This window comes from Pyxicephalus adspersus, chromosome 11 (genome assembly GCF_032062135.1).
Source record: "Pyxicephalus adspersus chromosome 11, UCB_Pads_2.0, whole genome shotgun sequence".
NCBI lineage: Eukaryota > Metazoa > Chordata > Amphibia > Anura > Pyxicephalidae > Pyxicephalus > Pyxicephalus adspersus.
Window position 1 is genome coordinate 15,782,576 of NC_092868.1, and position 21,703 is coordinate 15,804,278.

Here is a 21,703-nt window from a genome sequence, read left to right on the forward strand (position 1 = left end):
ATTTGATCACCCTGTATAAATATAAAAATTGCCCATATAGATAACTCGCTTCCCAATTATTCACTTTGAGATCAGTACAATGCACTCTTTGCATCTGGAGGAAAAGAAGTTTAAGCTCTGGATAAGGAAGGGGTTCTTCACAGTAAGGTCTGTAAAAATGTGGAATCGGCTCCCTCAGAAAGTAGTTTCAGCAACTACTATACATTGTTTTATAAAAGCTGTATGTTTTTCTAGCAGCACATAATATAACTGGGTATTAAGGATTTAAAGTAAAAATAACAGTGACTGTTGATCCAGGGAACATCCGATTGCCTCATGGAATCAGGAAGGAATTTTTTTTCCCCTGTTGAAGCAAATTGTACCAGGGTTTTTTTTGCCTTCCTCTGGACCAACTATGTCTTATAGGCTTTAATATCTGGGATATATTATTTCCCAAGTGGTTTAACTTGATGGTCTTTTTTCAACCTAACCTACTATGTAACTATGTAACTTACACATCATTGTATTTATGTTCCCTGAAGGATTTATGTTTGAATGTGGTTTGTGAACCGAAAACTTGTTCAAAGACAGGAGAAGTCCCAGTGGTACTTGAACTTCCTTTTGGCGATCACTGTTGTCCAGTCATTGGATGTGGTAAGATGATTCACAAAAAAAATTTTTGTGTATTAATTGTACCCTATAATAGCATATAAAAAATGTAAAAAACAAAATAAACTATACATTTCACATGAATGTTGATATTACAAACATGGGTTAATAGTAGCATATTGCTGTTAGAATGTAAACTGTTATTAGTGTCTATTTTTTTAAAAATGCCATTCAACACCTTTAACGATTTCCAGACTTAATGTAATTGTGCAAATCTATCATGATATTGTGTCAGACCAAGGCATTTCATTAAATGAAATATTTATATGTACTAAAAGTTGTATGTTTACCTACAGAGTGTGAAAAAGTATGTCCTCCTCCCACATGTGATGATGGCAGCCCAGCATGGCTGCTTGGAGACCTTGAAGCAGAATGCTGTCCAAAATATGAATGCTGTAAGTGTCTTCAAAGCATGAAAGAGATTGTGAACCACTCGTTTAGGCTTTTGTATATAATTATATTTTCTGCAATGGGAACATTCACACAAAACATTTTGTCTGTAGAGCTTACAGTCTGATGTTCCTATCACATTACCTAATGTCCCTAAAACAGTCATGTAGATACATAGGGCCTGATTTATTAAACTCCGCAAAGCTGGAGAGGATACACTTTCGTCAGTGAAGATGGGTGATCCAGCAAAACTGGAATGGATATAGTCCAAGAATATCTTTGAAGAAATGCAATCCAGGTTTGCTGAATCAACAGTGTATCCTCTCCAGCCTTGGAGAGCTTAAATAAATCAGGCCCATAGACTCTAGACTCAGTATGGACAGAAGAAGCTATTCCACTTGTATACTTATGGATTGTGGAAGGAAATAGAAGCAAAGAAAAATGGAGGACATACCAGAACACACAGTTTTAATAATGTAAAAAGTGTACTTGTATACAAATAAGCAAGTTCTCTGCTCTTATAAAATGTATAATGTGCTAACACAGATTTCTATGGAATACATGCTACATGAATCCAAATGTGCCAAATGTCCAGTTTTTTTTTTTACCATTTAGCCTACATTTGTGTTGGTTAGTGAGCTGGTTTATTTTTCAGAAAAAGGCTACCATGGGCATTCTGTGGTGCACCTAGGGAGCAAAGGCATAAAACAAGCATTACTTTGGGATTTACTGGTTCACTAGAAAGGATCATGGATTGCTATAACACATATAATATTCATACATACAGTTTAATAACCCAACTATACCCTAAAATAACAACCCCTTTATAATAACCTCAAATAATATTACTATACTTGCACACATTGGTCTCTATTTATAAAACAGGGAATCTGACATTCCCTAAAACAAGGTAGAAATCTGTTATTGCCATTCAAACACAGATTCCCACAAATAAATTTTTGAGTGAAAGTCTTTTTTATCAATAGAAATCATTGTGTTTTTAAAACAATATTGTTCATGATTATAATGTTTTACTTTAACAGCATATTTGATACAAATTAACCTGTGTGTGTTTTTTTCTTTTCTTTTAGCACCCGTAATTTCTAGTACAACTGCTCCACCAGTAAGTTTATTTTTTCTGATAAACAATTCAAGCTAAACATAAATAGGCTGATTTGTCAACAATATTCTTATTCCCTCTAAAAGTTGGTATTGTAGATGGTATTTACAACAGATACAATATATTCATTAAACTCTTGATCAAACTGATTTTTGCAGTTTGAATTTTTTAATTTTGTAAAATTGGCAAAATTATTTTTACATTTTATAATTACCTTCAACAAGTAATGTATACATGTTATTGACTTTTTGGTATATACTTATTGTATGTTATAGAGATAACTATTTATGAGGATAAATACCTTTTTTATGTTTTACCAATTCTAAAGAATCAGGTTTTCAAGTTGATAACAGCTAAAAACTCTAATCCCTAGGGGGTTTATCTCTATAACATTGTATACTAGTCTCTGTTCTATGCAATTTGTCAAATTGGCTGCCATTAGAAGATACCATTCTCAATACTTGCTGGGTTTTATCTCTCTAGAATTTTTTTTTCTATAATGGGCCTTGTTGTCCTTTGCAGGAATCTATAGATTACCTTGTTTTGTAGTAAAACACACACAGGAATAACACATTCAATTTATGTGATGCCTCTATAATAAAATAAATACATTTTGTATAATTAACCATATAAATGTATTAAATGTATGTCTCTCTCTGTATTTATAGCGTGAATGTTCCCATGTGCATTGCCCACCTGAGCGTGTATGTAATGAAGATGAAACTAAGGTTGAAATTCCATCAAGCAGTCAATGCTGCAAGGATTATTTGTGTGGTATGTAATGTTATATCATGTGGTAACCCATCAATTTACTGTATTTTGTATAGAGAGGGGTACACTTATAGCTTCTTATATCTCAGGTTAGGGAAATCTCTGTTATTCCCAGCTTGACTCATTTCCCCCTTTATTATACAACAGTGGTCTTCAGAAGTTACATAAACACCATTGAAAACAATCACATCAATGGTCATGATTAAAATGGAAAAACCACCCGCCAAACTCAAATTCCAAAGCATTGTACTGTGATAGGACTTAATCATCTCTCATATAATATAGTGGGGCTAGGGGGTGTCTGTGTTTATAGTGCACAACCATGCATATTTGCCGAACACAGCACTTCACAAAGTGCATAGTCATGTCATTAGCTGTCTCTCAAAGGGTCTACCAATCCAATGTCCTTACCAAAGTCATATGTCAATAAAACAATCTAAGGGCAATTTATGAGGAAAACTATTTAACCTAACTGCATGTTTTTAGAATGTGTGAGGAAACCCATGCAAACTCAATGCAGAAAGTGCCCTGGCCAAGATTCGAACCTGGGACCTAGTGATATAGATTAAGCATTATAGATCTAAAGAAAAAATCCATGATGACTGCACCTCTCATATTTTTATGCACAACTAACAAAATAGGTAAAGTTAACCTGATGCAGGGTAAACCAAGAAAAAAACAGCAATCATTTTTTAACACACATATTCTCTTCATCACAGCTCTTCATATCTACCCTTTGCTTCCCTGCCACTCAATAACATTGTCATGGTTAATTGAAGATCATCAGAATTCTCAAAACAAATGTAGCAAAATTGTAAATCATTATTGAATTCCTTGTTTTTTCATTTATTTTATTATTTACTGAATGCAATTTTAAATAACATGCTTCTATGATGAGTAATGATTCCATATTTTTTATTTTTCAGTTCCTCCACCCACACCTATTGTGAGTACAAAATGAAATTTGTTATTTTCTTATTGTTATAAGAGTGTTACGTATAGAGTTATATCTATTGTTATTATTATCAATAGTTGTAGTAATAACTCCTTATACTTTTTTTTTTTTTTTTTCAGCCTACACCTCCTCCTGTTTCGGTATGTTTTTTCGTATTACAACACAATGAATGTATTATTTGTTAACACATAAGCTAGAGTATAATCATACCATATTAATTAGCATAGAATATTGAGCGTATTTAACAGGCTTATTGGCAAAACAGTTGTCAGAAGAACAATAATTTTCTGGGTTTTACTTATATGAAAAGTGTCAGGTCAAATTGTACTGCAAATACTTGTTACTGACATACTGGGCCTGATTTAAAGCTCTCCAAGGGTGGAGAAGATACACTTTTATCAGTAAACTTAGGTGATACAGAAAACCTAGAATGGATTTCCTAAAAGTCATTAGCTATTTGTTAGCAAATGTTTTCAATTCTGTACCAGATCCATTTCAGGTTTGCTGGATCACCCAGCTTCACTAATTAAAGTATATCCTCTCCAGCCTTGGGGAGCTTTAATAGATCAGAGCCGTTGTTTCTGTGCTTTTTTAATGCTGTAAAGTTTTGCAGTCTGTTTGGTAATGGTCAGATATCTTTTATAATTCTTGAATCTGTTCTCATGTATCACTGGTCTTTTTGAATGGTCTTTTGTACAAAAATTTTTTGGACAACATTATTTTTTACTTAACTAACTTTGAGCCTGGAATTATTTTTCATAGCCTTGCCAAGATCACCATTGCCAACCACGCCCAGATTGTAAATCTGATGAGACACTTTTAGAGAAAGAAAATCCAGCTGATTTCTGTTGCCGTCTATATGAATGTTGTAAGTATTTTTATGTGTGCAATATATATATATATATATGTATATATATATTTATTTAATATATATAATATATATATAAATATATATATATATATATATATATATACATGGAGTGTGTGTATATGGAGTGTGCATAAATATATTTTACACAGAATATTATAGAATAAAGGACCTCATTGACTGAAAAAAATGATGTAACCCGTAATTAAATACAAAATAATGTCTACAGATGAAATATGACGTGACATTGTAATATTATGTATTCTTACATATATATTTTCATATACCTATTTGCCTATAGAAAAGCAGCAGTATTGAATTTTGGGATGGTAGTTTAATTTTTTGAAATGTAACATATTCAAAGTCATATTTCATCTTTATTTGGCAATTTTTTCAACCCTGGACTATATCCATTATAGGTTTGCCATGTAACCCAGGTTTTCCCATGATAGTCCATTTTCTCCAGTCTTAGAGAGCTTTTAGGATAAATTAGGATTACATATCCCAAATGTATCTATTTTTGCAGTCCAGATTTAGGGCTCACAAGGGTGGAAATATGCAGAGTTCACATTTTGGGCCTGATTTATTAAACCTTTACAAGGCTTGATAGAATACACTTTCATAAGGGAATCTGGGTGATCCAGCAAACCTGGAATATATATGGTACAGGATTGAAAATATTTGACAGCGAAAAGCAAATTACTTTAAAGACATCCATTCCAGGTTAGCTTGATCAGCCAGCTTCTCTGATAAAAGTATATCCTCTCCAGCCTTGGAGAGCTTTAATAAATTGGGCTCTTTATTACTGACAGAAAATTCTACTTTGTAGTACATGGAATGTATGAAAACATTCAACTAGAAAAATTTAGCCGGTAAATGAATGTGATTAATGTGCTGTCATGTTCAGTGTTTATCTGCCTTATAAAAAAATCCTGGAGTCAGAGGATGGAAGAAAATGTCACTTTCCAAACACACAATGCTAGCAACATTTTGTCTTTTGATATAGTACCACAATTCATGTTTAGTGTTCAAACTAATATAGGTTTGATAACTAAGAATTTTTACATATATAATTTCATAGTTTATTCTGTGTGATATATTATTGCAATTATCATTTTATTTACAGTTTTATACATTTTCCTTTATTACAGTACCACCACCACAAACCACCCCTCCAGTTCCAACAACTGTACCAGTAAGTAGTTGTTCAGTAAAATCAGATGCAGCAATACAATTAATAGAACCTGGTATGGCATAGAATAGTAGAATAATAGAAGTAAACTACCACTGACGACATAATTTTAGGTAAAAGCTGCACTACATGGCCTGGATCACGTGTACAGGTCAGCAGTCCCAGAGAAATATTTATTTTTTAATCTTTAGAATTTGCCAAAAGGGACAAAATATTAAAAAGATTCTGGAAAGGTTCTTTAAAAACAGTTGGCAGTTCATGGATTATATTGAGTCTTTGGGAAGATCATTTTCTGTGACAAAAAAAGAAACAGATTGAATAGCTGTTTTTGCAGAGTGGGAAAAGGTTAGAACCTGTATCATAGGTAAACAAGCAATCGATAAGTTATCATGAATTCCCTTGGCAAGTCTCTCAGCAATTCTCTTTTTTATATGGCCTAAGCCTAACAAAATCTATGTCCATGCAACAACTTATTTATGTTATTTGTGACTTTCCAGGATCATTGTTGGGGTGTTACATGTATAGTGCCTCAGTGTCTACGCAATGGAGAAAAGGCAGTACCTGTTCCTAGCAAAGATACGTGCTGTCCAGAATATGAATGCGGTAAGTTTTCATGAAGACCAATGCAAGATAAATTTATATTTAATATTTATTTCATATTTATGTATTTTAGGATCTAATTATCTAATTTTAATTCAGCATTGATATAAAACCTTTAATCTATGACCAACTAATAAATTCTTTAAAAAAAATATTTCTTGAAACTTTATATATTGTCCCTCTTTAAATCCCCAAAATTGACATATATTCATACCTCTCTAGAAAACGTAATATTTATTCCTGGCACCAACTATATAAAAATATAGTTTTCACTTGCTCAGGAGTCAAAAAATGTTTGTCTGACAATTATGAATGATTTGGTGATATTTCTATTTATCCCGGTTATATCTTTCAATGAGGAAGGATGTAAAGGATTTTTTCCAACAGAACCACCTAAACATAATGTTTTCTTTTCATCTAAGGAGCCCTTAGATAAAAGTGTTGTGTTGTATATAGTGTTGTGACAGTTTTGGAAGACAAAACAAGCACCTTGATGTCTTTAATCCAAGAAAAGCATTATGTGTTACATTAAGTTGTTAAAATATTATTCTCTCTTGTTATAGAATGTAGTCCTTGCACACCAGCTCCTGATTGTGGCCAAAACACTGTCGTTGTGTCCTACAAACCAGAAGAAAATTGTTGTCCATCATATTATTGTGGTAAATATTAGCCTTCTGTGAAAATGTGATTAAAAAAAGGGATTTTCTAAAGGAATTGTCAATCTATACCTAATAAACATGTGAATGTTTCTTTAATTATTTAACCATGTAAAAAACAAAATGCTATGTAATTGCAAATGATTGAATAATTAAAGTAATTATTCACACAGTTCAATAATATTGTTAATACATTCCACCTTATTCACTAGTTTATGCTTAGGTCCGAAAATTGACCTTTTTTATTTAGAAATATATTTTTCTGCCAAACTCAATTCTAAATTTTGTTGGCCATCAATGTTTAAAAAAAATTGAATTAAACTCTTAATTTTCATATTGATAGCAAAATATTTTGCACTAAGTTTTTTAAAAGAGAAAATAATAATTTGCATCAAATCTAATCACACCGCACACCCATCTTTCAATGTCAAATCTCAACAAATCTTTTCATCAAATAAATAGATTTACTGGGTTTTCAGTACCTCTAATGGGAGAAAGAACTAGGAAATACAGGGAGGACATCTGGGGATTTTTCCCTATTCATCATGTCATAGCTGGACCATAAAATCATGCAATATAAACTTTCATATACTGCTGCTTAAGAACATGATTTACTGGCAGGCAATTAAAACATTTTCTGCGCTTTTAATTTTGGAGAAAAGGAAAACTGTTAATTGGTTATATAGTGAGTTCAGCAATCCTGCACCATAAAATAATTTGCTTCTATAGGTACGTAGAGCTGACATTTTTCTTTTTACATTTCAGCACCATCAACACAACCACCTGAAACCACTACCGTAAGTAATTACTTATTTTTCGACCAGTATAAAACATTATTTTCTGTTTTTGTACTATATTTTTTTGCGGTTTGCATGACTTCTTTTGAAATCTTTAGGTAAACACAGCTATAACTGAGCTCTTCTGCTAGCTCTTGTAACTTAAATGACCAAGACAGACTCTGAAGTTTCTTTTTGCATATCAAAGCACAGCTTGTCCTAGAAGTTAATGAATGTCTAGGTTCTAAAAAGTTTTTTTCCTTGCTTTGTTTGTGAGACAAAGACAAAGAGTACCTTTTTGGGAACACTGCTTAGGCACAGTAAACATTTCTAGATGTTTCCTACAAGACAACATTTTTTTTTCAAATTCAACTGCACTTTATTATCGTTTTCTCCGTTTAAAGCTACAGAAATTAGATATTAGAAAATATGTGTATACTTACTCATAATTGCCTGTTTGTTCCTAAAAGCCACCATGCCAGGACGTGATCTGTCCATCTGTGTCTTGTATTAAGACGGGTGAGGTCCCAGTGGTAGTGGAACCTGCTTCTGGCAGTCGCTGCTGTCCAGTCATTGACTGTGGTAAGTTGACCAATACAAAAAATTGTATGTATATGACTTAAAGAGAAATTCAGAAAATAATATTTGTTTACAAACTGCCCACTTTATGCACAAGCTTCAGACAGTAAAAGGATCTAAAAACAGAAGTCATTTATTTTCATTACAAATCTATCTATCTATCCATCTAATTCCTCTTTTAAAGACAGCACCATGCAAACAATCATTTTTATGGCTGGGACAGCTGTGCACACAGTTAGAGTATAATATTATTTCAAACTGCCTGCATCCATTTTAGGCTACTTAGCCATTATCAATGAAGTGTATGGAAGCCATGGCTTCTCTGGGGTAGCACTTTCGGTACAATACAGAAAAGTCTAACTAGGAAGTTAATAGTGAAGTAGACTTAGAAAAACAAAAACTCTTTCTGCTCCATCAGATGGGTTAGTGCTAAGGTGCTTAAGACCCACATGACCATACATATCCTGGATATACTTTTCCTTTATTGTTAGAAAAGCTTTGAATGGTTCTTTGAATATAGATTTGTTGTAAACTTCCAGATACAATTAACAGTTTCTTCTCTTTACATGCAGTTTGCCAACAAGAATGCCGCATTCCCACATGTAGGGATAACAGGCCACCAGTGCTGCTTGGAAACCCTGACACCGAATGTTGCCCAGAATTTGAATGTCGTAAGTGTCTTCAATGCAGCAGGGTGATTGTGATCAACCTACAGAAGGAGGGTATTAATAACCCTTATCTGAACTTGAACCTTGAAATACCATAATTCATACCCTTGGAAACCATTCAGGATAAATAAAATATCTGATTACAGCACAGCATTTTTAGTTAAATCTTATATGAGCACCAGCTTTCTAAACTTTACTAGACTTGTGAGTGAGATGGTCTATTCTGGCAATAAACCATAATGATGCCTGCATTTATACAATGATAAAGAATGAACTATGAGGTCTTAGATGCTCTCCAAGGCCATATGTAATTTATCAGTTGATTTTTCTACTCATTCACACTGGGGCTCATGCCAGCATATCCGGCTTCCATGCTAAACTTGTTGGGACCTTCATTTAGTAACAGAGTGAAAACATCAAATTAGATGTTTACTAAGTGAGATCACTGAAAATGTATTCATGATTGGTTATTGTTGTACCTTTTACTTTGCTTTGTTCCCATGTTTGTATTTTACATTTTCTGATTCCAATTAATATATTAACTTTTTTTTTTATCTTTTTCAGCACCTCCACCAACTCCACCTCCTGTAAGTTTTTACAAGTTAAAAATGTTTTATAGCTAAAAATACACAAAGCATTTACTTTACTTTGTGTAGACTAGGAATGAGCGAGAATGCCTCTGACAGGAAAATTTTCCTTGAACTTCCGATGGGTACAGCCCAGGGAGCGTAGGAACCTGCTGAACTCATATGACCTCTCAATGGAGATTCTCCATTTAGAGGTCATATGAGTTCAGTAGTATGTGTACACAGATAGGACACAGCTATCCTGTGAACACGAACTTGTGGCGAAACAAGGCCATTCTCGCTTACATGTTCGGTAAGCAAAAACAGCCCGATTTGCTGCGAGATCGAATTTAAAAATCTTGCTCGCTCATCCCTAGTGTAGACATCGGCATTTTTTAAAGAGATCCTACATTGGCATAATTTCACATTTCCTATCATAGTTTTTGGCACCAGCTTATTATAGACTATAATAAAGCTGAAAATGGGTGCCATGCTATTTTTTTTAATTTTTTTCCTAATTTTGGTAAATACTTCCTTGTACATCCCACAATGTGCAGTAAGAAGGGCACTCTTGTAATGGGAAGTAGTGAGGTGGTATCTGTAACTAGGGAGGGAAAAAATGGCCACCAAAGTCCCCAAAAGTAGAGTAAAGAAACCAATCCAATGTTGTTCATCTAATACTAAAATATATTTTTGGGCGGTTTACAGTGTGATGTTATTAGCTTCATTAGCTAAAAGTAGCAATTAGCTTCTATTGGCATATTTTATGTATAGAATGTACAAATATTACCTTTGTAGGGCCTTATTGTTCCATTGCAGCTTTTACTATCATTTGGAAGCTATTTAGATGCCCACTCTGAAAATTATTCGAAACAAATTACAATAAATCTTAAACATAAGCATATGAGATTCCCAAAGAAAATACCCATTGACCGACCTTGTAAATCACTGAACCAGAATGAGTATGCAGCTCAGATGTTCAGCTAATAGTCACACAACTTATCACAGTTATCCACGTTTGATTTAGGGGGAGTTTGACTGAAACCACTAACACCAAAGATCAGCTTTACATCCAAGAAATTAGCTAAAAGAGTTTAGCAATGGTGGCTTCCTTAATCTGTCAGTGGTAGGTCCACTTTAAAATATAATAAGTTGGGGCCTTGCAATAGTTTTTTTTAGTATCTACTATGGTAAAACAGTACAGAAAACTTTTAGAATAAATACTCACAAGTAATGGATTTCATGAAATATGGACTGTACAAAATAACAAAATACAGATTCTAAATCATTGTGATATATATTTTTGTCAACTAAGCATTGTTTGTGCTGAATAAACAATGCAGTAAAAATACCAAATGCAATTTATTGCATTCTATTTTCATAGTTCCTCTTTCCTATAAAGCCTAGTGGTAATGTTCTTGCTTCATAACATGCTCTGTGACCACTCAAATTGTATTGTACTCTTTCTATATTGCAGTCTGAGTGTAGAGACGTAAGCTGCCCCCCTGAACCAGTATGTGAAGATAATGAATATAAGATTGAAGTTCCCTCAAGCGACATTTGCTGCAAGGCAATCTTCTGCAGTAAGTGATGACTTTAAGAATATTGTTTTGTTACATCCTTTTATGATTTTTTTTTTCTACAAAACACATTATAGCAAGTAGATAGTACAATACTAGCACGCAAAAAGAACAAGAAAAACAAGTACAGAATACTGATGACCTTAGTATATTCGTTTTTGTAAACATATTGTACAGTATTATCAGTCAAAGGGGCACAAACAAAGAACGTCTCAGAATCTGTTTCAATTATGGAGAAATGGATAGGAAGGTGCAGGAGATAGGATTGGGTGGGTTTGATAGAACGGCCCAGCATTGCCTATAAAAATAGGGTACAAGAAATGGCTCCAGGTGCCTCTAGATGCCCACCCTTTCTAGCCGTAACAATTTATTATTATTATTGTAATAATTTTATTGTTATCCTTTATTTACTATACATATTGGATAGCAATGCAAAACACATATCAGATTCCAGAAAGTATACATTATACAGAAGCAGAGGAGGATCTTTTATATACAAGCTTACAATTTATTCAATGTAACCCGGTCATCTGTCATTGCTTTAAACCTGAAATATTCTTGGATGTGATGTCAGCATCCCCACCATATACTCTTTAGTATTTCCCTTTGTTATGTAAGGAAATAATGGAAAGGGAGAAGTATCTGGACCAGCACAGGTAGTAATTAGACACTACTAGATGAAAAGAGTGCACTTACATAAGAGGAGGGAAGGACATTTTACTGTGACAGGGTTTTGACTCCGGAGTTGAAAACTCCAGAAAAAAACTCTCTCTCCTCTCTCCCCTCTCCTCTCTCCCTCTCACCCTCTCTCCCTAGAACATAATTGAAAAATACTTTAGAAACATTCACAGCAAATAAAACCAGTCAAGTATTGGGCAACTTGCCAGGACCCCCCCCTTCCCACATGTGGAATTAACGAGTGTATCTTGTGTGTTTACGTGTCATGGGGCTCCTTAAATAGCACTGTGCTACAAACCATCTGCATCCATCATTTATTAGACTCGGGTCATTTTCAAATCTGTTTGATTGCTATTGGTCATGTGGCACTGCTGCAATCTCATTGAATACCTTTTCTCTAATCTCATTGTTTGACTGCTAATTTTTAGTTGCTGTACATATAACGTATGTAATGTATGGTATATGTTTGTTCTAAGTGGTAATAACATATTTTTTTTTTTTTTCAGTGCCTAAACCAACTCCCGTAAGTACAAAAAGTGTTAAATGTGCAAAATTTCATTGTGGTACATTTGATTATCAAGCTGATTAAGTACATTTCATAGAAATGTGCAAAATGAAGATATAACTTTGAAGAACGAATATAATATATGTAATTATGTCTTCTGCAAAATGATTGCAGACCTAAAAAAGTACATCATGTACAACCTAATAATATTGGCCAAATGCTATTGATTCCTGTATAAAACATTATTATGCCGGACTCCTCATCCTTCTGTGCTGCCAGGCCCCATATAGCTACATCGCCTTCTTGTTCTGTACTGAGAATGCAAGAGGTTAATACCAGGTGGAATTAAAGGCCTTTAGAAATATACAATAAAAATGTTTCATGAATATATAGTTGCATTATTGTGTGACCTGGAGTTCAGCCTAAACGTGAATGTGTACTTGAAAAGGTTTGCACTGATTTTTGTATTCAATTTATGCTTGTTACCACATATTTCTTCGGTCATCTGTCTTCATTTATTTAGTAGTATAATCCAAAGGTTTTACCCAACAGATTGCAAGAGTGAATGTGACATGCAAAGACTGATTTATTTCCATTGGAAATAAGCATGGCCCTCTCCTGCCCTCCCCAATAGACACCCCGTATCCTTGTGTGCCTCATCTACCTATACAGAAGTGCTGAGAAGCACTGGCACCTATTAGTTAAACACACAGGAAACATATAGTGCCAACACCTATGTGAAATAATTTTTATTGTGTTTTTTTTTTCAGCATATTTGTTCTAGTAATGCTGCCAATGATTAAGTATATTGTGTTCATTTATTTATTTACCCCCTTTTTTTTACAGGTTCCTACTACTTCTGAACCGGTGAGTTATTTTTCTATTTCCTGGTGATCCAGCTGATAGGATAGCATAAAAACTAATGAGTGCCACATCAGTGGTATTCAGCACTGAGCTCTTAGCATCAAAACTGTAAATGTGGGTCTGTAAGGGTTGATGCGGTGAAGGGTTAAGGGTTAGTAAAGTAAGATTCTGGAATTTAGAATGTTTGGGTACCTTTAACAAAATGAACTATACCACCCTTCATAGCTTCCTGAACTGATCTACACTAAAACATCCTGCCTCAGCTGTTTACTGGCCTCAGTAGCACAACTGTGATCTGTTCTAAAGTTTACAGAACCTCTGACATAAACCCTTTTCAGTAAAGGCTGTACCTGCACAGGGAGCTCATATAGGCATGCATACATTATTTGCAAAAAAAATAATTTATCTGATTTTGTGATTTCCTGCAGGTATGTGACAGCAGTGGGTGCCTACCAGCAGACTGTAAGGATGGTGAAGTGCCAGTTGAGGTGCCAGACAAAGAAAATCCTTGCTGTCCCTCATACATATGTAGTAAGTACATTGCTAAAACCCTTTTTTTTCAGGGATCAATAAAATGATGTTAATTGTGACATTCTGTGAAATGTCAATATTCTCAGAATGTATTTGAATTAATAATACTGTGTTATTTATAATGTTTAACAATTCATTCATGTACAAACTTCCAAAAAAGCAGCTGTTTCCACAGGGTTTTAACTGGAGGCTTTAAAAGCCCATGTTTAAAATTCAGGCATTTTAAAGCTTGCCTTTAAACCGCTGGAAAACATGTATGCCGCATTTTGCCAGGTTTTACTGCAATTTTGTTTTCCAGCATTAATAAATGTCCCCTTTGAAATCAACCAGGGTTAACCCCACATTTTTGTTTTTAAAACGTTGCAAGGGGCGTTATAATGCTCAAAAATGTGCTCCAAGGAAACTGATTGCCCCATGGTGTAGATAAGTTTATTGGAATTTATGGGAATTTCAAGCATGGGCTTTTAAAACCTCAGGTTAAACGTTGGGGAACCAGCCTTAGTTTTAATACATGCTGCACTATGAATAAACTCTTGACCCCCCCATCATCGTTCACCTTGCTCATATTCTTTTTTCTGTTGGAAAAGAATAGGTACATAGTTACATAGTAGGTTAGGTTGAGAAAAGACATAAGTCCATCAAGTTCTACCACTAGGGAAATAAACATATCCTAGATATAAAACCCTATAAGACATAGTTGGTCCAGAGGAAGGCAAAAAAAAATCCCTGGTACAATTTGCTTTAACAGGGGAAAAAAATTCCTTCCGGATTCCATGAGGCAATCCAATGTTCCCTGGATTGACAGTCACTGTTATTTTTAATTTAAAGCCTTAATACCCAGGTATATTCTGTGCTTCTAGAAAAACATCCAGCTTTTTCTTAAAGCAATCTATAGTAATTGCTAAAACTACTTCCTGAGGGAGCCGATTCCACATTTTCACAGACCTAACAGTGAAGAATCCCTTCCTTATCCGGAGCTTAAATTTCTTTTCCTCCAGATGCAAAAGGTGCCCTCTTATTCTTTGTAATGATCTCAATGTGAATAATTGGGAAGAGAGTTCTCTATATGGACAGTTTACATATATTTATACAGGGTGATCATATCCCCCTTATATGTCTCTTCTCAAGAATAGATTCAGTTCAGCTAATCTCTCCTCGTAGCTGAGCTCCTCCATTCCTTTTATTAATTTAGTTGCCCTTCTCTGCACTCCCTCCAATTCCACAATGTCTTTTTTGTGAACTGGTGCCCAAAACTGGACTGCATATTCCAGATGTGGTTCGACCAATGCTTTGTACAGGGGCAGGATTATGTCTCCATCTCTGTGGTCCATTCCAATTTTAATACAAGAAAAACTTTACTAGCTTTAGATATTGCGGCTTGGCATTACATGCTAGTATGAGGTCTATGATGTATCAGAACCCCCAGATCCTTTTCCATTTCTGACTCCCCCAAATGTATTCCCCCTAGACAGTATGAAGTATGCATGTTGTTAGCTCCCAAGTGCATACATTTATTTATATTAAATGTAATTTGCCACTTGGCTGCCCAGTCAAACATCCTGTATGGACTTAATTCCATTACATAGTTTGGTGTCATCACAAAAATGATACTTTTAATCTCAAACTCTATATAATTTATAAAAATGTTAGACAGTAAAGGTCCCAACACTGAACCCTGGGGTACACCACTGTGGGGTACAGTGTCAAATGCTTTAGCAAATTCCAAGTACACCATATCAACTTTTTTTCCACTGTCTACCTGTTTACTTACTTCCTCATAAAGAGTAAATTTGTTTGATAACTTCTGTCTTTCTTGAAGCTATGCTGACTATCACTTATAATATTATTTTCTAGCAGAATCTCCTCTATGTGGCTCTTTATAAAACTCTCTAAGATCTTTCCAACTATGGATGTTAAACTAACCGGCCTGTAGTTACCTGGCAATGACTTTGCTCCCTTTTTGAAGATAGGAACCACACTGGCCTTTGGATTGGCCTTACACCAATCCATTGGTACCTTGCTAGTGACTAAAGAGTCTCTAAAAATTACAAATAATGGCTTTAAATTAACTGAGCTTAGCTCTTTGAGGATTAGTGATGTTTTCTAAAAAATACTTTATTTAACTTTTTCGGAGTTGTGTAGATCTCAGCAGGTATATAAAATATATATAAAAAATACATTACACACACCACAGCAAAGGAAAGTTTAGCTCAGAGACATACTTTGAGTGTCAATGGTACAGGAAATGAAGAGAGAATCTACATTCTACACTGTAATTATAATTTTGCAGGGGATCTTATTTTTCTCATCAGAAAAAAAAAATCTGGAATTCTAATGTAATAATGTACAGTATGTGGATTTTGTTTTAATGTGATTTACAAATTTATAGGGCTTACAGATTCTTATTTACTTTCTAGCAACCCCATCACCTCCTCCACCAACACCTGAACCAACTCCACCAACACCTGAACCAACTCCACCAACACCTGAACCAATATCCTCAGGAGTAAGTAATAAAAAACATGAAGTTTGCATGGAAAATGTTAGCATGAATCTGTGGCTCTGTTTTGCAACAAAAATTACAGATGCAATCAAATAGTCACTGCCTGACTATTTTCTGTTCTCAGCTGCAGCTGTAAGCACCTCTTCTCTTTATTTTACTTCACAATATGAAATGTGACAGATTATCAACCACAATCATAAACACAATATTTTTAAATGTTCCCAATTATATTGTATAGGACTGTATAATATGTTAATAATTAATACAAGTGCAACTAGGTTATTTGGTGTATATTTTCAACCCTATGCAAAAAAAAAAAAATCTTGTCAGTCTGATGTTCTAATCACTGTCCCACTGACCCCATTGCTCTAGAGATACTTTTTTATTAAGCCAAATAATTTACTGGCATGGTTGTACTAACTCCATGTAGTTCTTATCTGGATTTACACCAAGGACCACATAGCTGCCAGGCTCCAAGGATAGCCAATATTGATGGAGCACAGCAACCAATTCAGCTGTAGCAAAAATAAGCGCATTTCTGTTTATTGTGGGAATTAAAGTGTTTGTGTTATTGCATCAACTACTTTAAGTCCATCTAAAACGTATACTTTATAGACAGGAACTGAAGAACAGAAGTTCTTTTTGGGGGTCTTCAAAAGTTATAGGAATGTTGCTGGTTGAAATGTTTTCCTATGTAGTGAACATTTACTACATATTTATAAAGCAGCGAATCTCACATTTACCAAGCATTCTCTAGTGGAGAATCATTTATTGCGTTCACATTCATGTACCTTTAAGATTTTGCAGAATGTTTGATGAATGCCAGATTTATAAATAAACCTCTGTAGATAAATTATTATTTTTAATTAGAACTCAATCCAGTTTCTTTTTTTTGTGAAGAAGTTAGAACCAATGCCAGGTTTTAGTTGTTCTGTCTCCAGTGGAGATATCTCGATAATAGGGATATTGCGGCAAAAACTGGACAAAGGTTCTAGGTAAAAAAAAAGTCTTGTTGGAGTTTAGTCATTTTGTTTCTAAAAAACACTGCTTAGCGAATATGATAACATTGGGCTTTGATGTAATTTTTTACCTTTTTGCTTTTTATGGTATTTGTGATATGTTTCTTTCTTACTGAGTTTTATATTAATTCTTATTATAGAAAACAACCATCATCTCAACAACTACAGTAAGTGATGGCTCAGCTTGTTTTTAATTAATAAACAGCAAGGTCCAAGTGTTTTTCTCTTTCTGTAACATAATGTGCTTTTTCTTCTTTAGCTCCCGTGTATTAACAGAATTTGCCCAATCAAGGAATGCAAGGATTATGAAAATTTAGTTACAAGTATTAATCCAACAGATCCATGCTGCCCACTACAGAGATGTGGTAAGTGCAGAGAAAAGAAAAATAGAAAAACTGAATATTTCCTTACTGAATACATTCATGTCAATAGTTCTTCAAACCATAGCAATGATTGCTTGGTAAAATTGAAGTGTACTAGGATCATCAAGCAAAGGATAATGGTTATTCATAAGCAATAGCAAAGGGCAATGAGGACATGTTCTATAACATACAGCAACCAATAATATTTCAGCTAAATTGGGTCCTGTTGCACCTTGTGCACTTTGCTTTAGTGACCTAATTAGTATCTTTGCTACTTTGCATTTAGTTATGCTCCCCATAAATGCAGGGTGGGATGATGTGTGCTGTACCACTGCCTGCACAGTAAAAAGAAATTACAGTTTACTGCGCCTGTGGGCAGGTTTGGTTTTGGTCAGGCTTTGAAAAATGCCTCTTACGTTGACACAGATTTAAAAGGCAAGAAAGAGCTTTATCTTTGTAGCCCATGGAAAGCACACACACTTTGCCTTATATTAGGAAAGATATACTTCACACAAAATCTGTTATCATTGCTCTGATAAGCAATTTTGGAGGCAGATTAGTAGGATATGATACATAAGATATATTAAGTACAGCACCCCCCACCCATCTAAGCACTTAGCTTTCTCTTCAACCAAAGCAACATTTACTGTTATGCACCGAAGTTCCCTGTCTATTGGCTGCACTTTATCGTTGTAAAGCGATGGGTCACACATTTGTTTCTATCATCGTAAAAGAGTGCTAATGATCAGTGGTTGGCCGTGTATTGTCCCTAGGGGTGGGAAGAACACTCTCAGCCCTGTTCTATCTAGAAGGCGCTTACAAGGGCTTCTTCTAACTTTTAGGGACTAAGTGATTAACTGGAAAGAACTTATCAGATTGTAAAATTACTGGCTTTATAATTACCCTATTTCTTTGCTATGTATGCTCTTTAGTATTGTTTTGTTTTTAGTCTTTTTTTTAAATTAACATGGTGACAGGAGTATTTTTAATTTAGTATTCTTTTTCAACAGAATGTACCTGCAAAACTGTTCCATCTTGTGGACCTGATGAGAGACTGGTAACAGTGCACCAGAATAACCAGTGTTGTCCAAAGCTTAAATGTGGTAAGTAATACAAACTCCTTGAGCAACAGAATTGGAAAGACCATCAGTCCGACCTCCTAAAAAAGTAAATTATTTCTGGAATTATAATGCTGCCTTGTTTTTTCACCTTGTGTTTAGAGAGGAAGAGAGATGAATGCCACCCAGTAAACACAGCAGTCAGACTAACATCTGGAAAATGCAGTGCCAATGTAAGTAGACATCAGCCCTTGGCACTATCCTTATATAAATGTGTTTATTATGTTGCTATTCTGTTCTCTGACCACGACAGCTCAAGCACCTTTATCACACCATCTAAAACAGAACAATTTGCTAATTTCACCAATAGGCCACCAAATAAATGTTACATTGACATTACTTTTGAAGCCAAAGTAGTTTACATAATTTCCTTTTGGTAGTATGGTTTTGCAGGCATTTTTTGCAAGTCTTACATGGATATTTTTTGCCATTGCAAACCTGACTAGACAAACAACCTTCTTTGATGCAGTTGGCCAGCATGACATTTATGGCAATATGTAACACTGGTGGTTCTTGGTACATTACAGAGTTATACAGCTAGTCCCTGAGTTAAGGACTTCCGACATACAGACAACTCCTGGATATAAAAGGGGCTTCCCTGCTCGTTCGTGTGCAGGACGGAGGCTTGCGGGGTGGATTTGCATGACTTGTAACGCTTGTTAAGCTCTTGTAATTCTTTATTGACCAAGAAAAACTGTCTAGGCTCCATAAAGTTTTTTTTGCTTTGTTTGTGATTAACTCACAGTGACGTTTTTATAAGGTAACTGACGCCATGTTGCCTAATAATATGCTGAGACAAACATCTGTCCTAATTGCATTTATTAAAATAATGTAGCTGTTCTGAATTACATACAAATTCAACTTAAGAACAAACCTACAATCCTTCATCTCGTATGTAACACTGGGACTACCTGTATAAGCATGTTTGTAGGAATATGTGGTTATGGTAAGCTGTGTTCCATGCAGTCATGCTTGCCTCTCACATTTGAATCTTTAATGAATCCCATATTCTGCTTAGATTTGGGAGCAAACCTCTTTTCTGTACAATATACATGAGAATATCTAATAGTTTCATTTCTATGATTTATCTCCAGGTCATCCTTGCCTCTTGTAGTGGATACTGCCACTCCAAGACTAAATACGACAGCGTGTGGTCCCTTGTTTCTCACTGTAGATGCTGTTCTGTAACATCAACACGTCCTAAGAACTTCGAGCTGCCCTGCCCAGATGGCACAAGAGCTCTTCTGACAGTTCTGGAAGCATCACAATGTGGGTGCCGCCACTGTTCTCATGAGGGAAGTGGCTATGAAAGTGGAAGTGGAAGCGGAAGTGGAAGTGGAGAAGATGAAAGTGGGGTAGTTTTATGGTCACAGTTTCAAAGAACTTAACTTACATATATAACTATCATTTAAAAGAGTTTATATAGTAGCAATCTTGGTACAAGCTCTGCCTATTTCAAACAAAACTATCATTCTGCAGTTTTAGGATAGCCTGTGTTATATGCATTTTTTATTCTGTGCACATACTTGTTTCTGTATACACCTAGTGGTATAATGAAAATTCAAAAACATTTTTAACCATAACTGTAAGTTTTGTACTTCTGCACTGAAAAGCATTGTGGCTAAAAAAAAATCCAGATTTCATTGTGTAAGTATTGTTGGAAATATCTGTAACTACATGCCTGAAAAGCCTGTGGTTGAATTGCTACATTGAATCTTTAATTTTAGACAAAATACAGAATCCAGCAATAGGAATTTAACAATAATAATAGTTATTTATGGTGTTTGCAGAAAACTTTACTTCTGTGTATTTTGACACCAAAAAGCACTTGCACATACTACTTTTGATCTAGCATGAGGTTCTAACCTAACCATACTAGGTAAACTTTAAAATTGATCTAAAAAAATTGCAACCTTCAGTAGCAAGTTATATCTCAGCTATAAATGGAAAAAAGATGTTTATATTCTTTTCAAAACAGCCCTTTATTTTACCATAGTTGGTTGGAACATGTTGATGTATCAAGTACTTTCCCAGTATCATATTATTAGTATTATATGAAAAAATTAACAATATAAAGAATTTATATTGGTGAATTTAACCATAACTGAAATTCCCTTTTGAGCTCAGCATTAAAGAGAGCAAACTAAATCATGTCAGTATGTGTGTTATTCAGACTGTAATATAGAAGCAGCAAATGCTCTGGGGTTTGTTCAGCTAAATCACAATGTTGTACCCTCAGTACTGACCCATATGATTCATATAGTTACTTGTCTCTGAAATAATGTTGGAAAAGGATTTATTTTTATACCGGTGATGAAGAAATTTTGTAAAAATAAATAAGTAGATTGTTAGCAGCTTTTGAATGTGATGTATATAAAGCCATGTTTTGAGGTACAGGTTTTTGGTTCTTTGGGAATTATCAGAATTCAAGTTGCACAGAATCTGAATTATGGAAATATTGCTGTGATTGCCTGAATAAAATGCTTTACATCAACATCTGTGTATTTTAGTGCTTGTTTGTGGTGGCTATAACAAAATTACACCCAGGGCTGAATACAAATTTTACAGATAACTAAGTAAAAAAGTGCCCAGGTAGTGGCACATGAACCACATGAAGATTTGAGACTACTTTAGATGTACAATGTCTTTCATTAGCTATGCACAGGAATATCAGAACCTGCCTGATCTAAAATCTTTGATTTACAATCAATTCAAATAGGCTTTATACCATACAGAGACTGTCTAGCACTGTAG

At 34.6% G+C, this 21,703-nt stretch overlaps 1 protein-coding gene across 1 annotated transcript in view; it reads left to right on the plus strand.

The window, feature by feature from the left end:
• LOC140341249 (uncharacterized) overlaps positions 1-21,443 on the plus strand; it is a 63,791-nt gene extending 42,348 nt beyond the window's left edge. Inside the window, exons 58-81 of the mRNA XM_072426815.1 lie at positions 522-633; positions 945-1,043; positions 2,130-2,161; positions 2,827-2,932; positions 3,856-3,875; positions 4,004-4,024; positions 4,647-4,752; positions 5,904-5,947; positions 6,442-6,547; positions 7,108-7,203; positions 7,966-7,997; positions 8,447-8,558; positions 9,128-9,226; positions 9,788-9,810; positions 11,267-11,372; positions 12,554-12,570; positions 13,399-13,419; positions 13,845-13,947; positions 16,365-16,453; positions 17,610-17,636; positions 17,729-17,834; positions 18,842-18,934; positions 19,052-19,122; positions 20,044-21,443. Of these exons, the coding sequence (XP_072282916.1) occupies positions 522-633; positions 945-1,043; positions 2,130-2,161; positions 2,827-2,932; positions 3,856-3,875; positions 4,004-4,024; positions 4,647-4,752; positions 5,904-5,947; positions 6,442-6,547; positions 7,108-7,203; positions 7,966-7,997; positions 8,447-8,558; positions 9,128-9,226; positions 9,788-9,810; positions 11,267-11,372; positions 12,554-12,570; positions 13,399-13,419; positions 13,845-13,947; positions 16,365-16,453; positions 17,610-17,636; positions 17,729-17,834; positions 18,842-18,934; positions 19,052-19,122; positions 20,044-20,337 (1,935 nt within the window). The 3' untranslated portion in view covers positions 20,338-21,443. The remainder of the gene's footprint in view (positions 1-521; positions 634-944; positions 1,044-2,129; positions 2,162-2,826; positions 2,933-3,855; positions 3,876-4,003; positions 4,025-4,646; positions 4,753-5,903; positions 5,948-6,441; positions 6,548-7,107; positions 7,204-7,965; positions 7,998-8,446; positions 8,559-9,127; positions 9,227-9,787; positions 9,811-11,266; positions 11,373-12,553; positions 12,571-13,398; positions 13,420-13,844; positions 13,948-16,364; positions 16,454-17,609; positions 17,637-17,728; positions 17,835-18,841; positions 18,935-19,051; positions 19,123-20,043) is intronic.
• Positions 21,444-21,703: the final 260 nt, after the last annotated feature.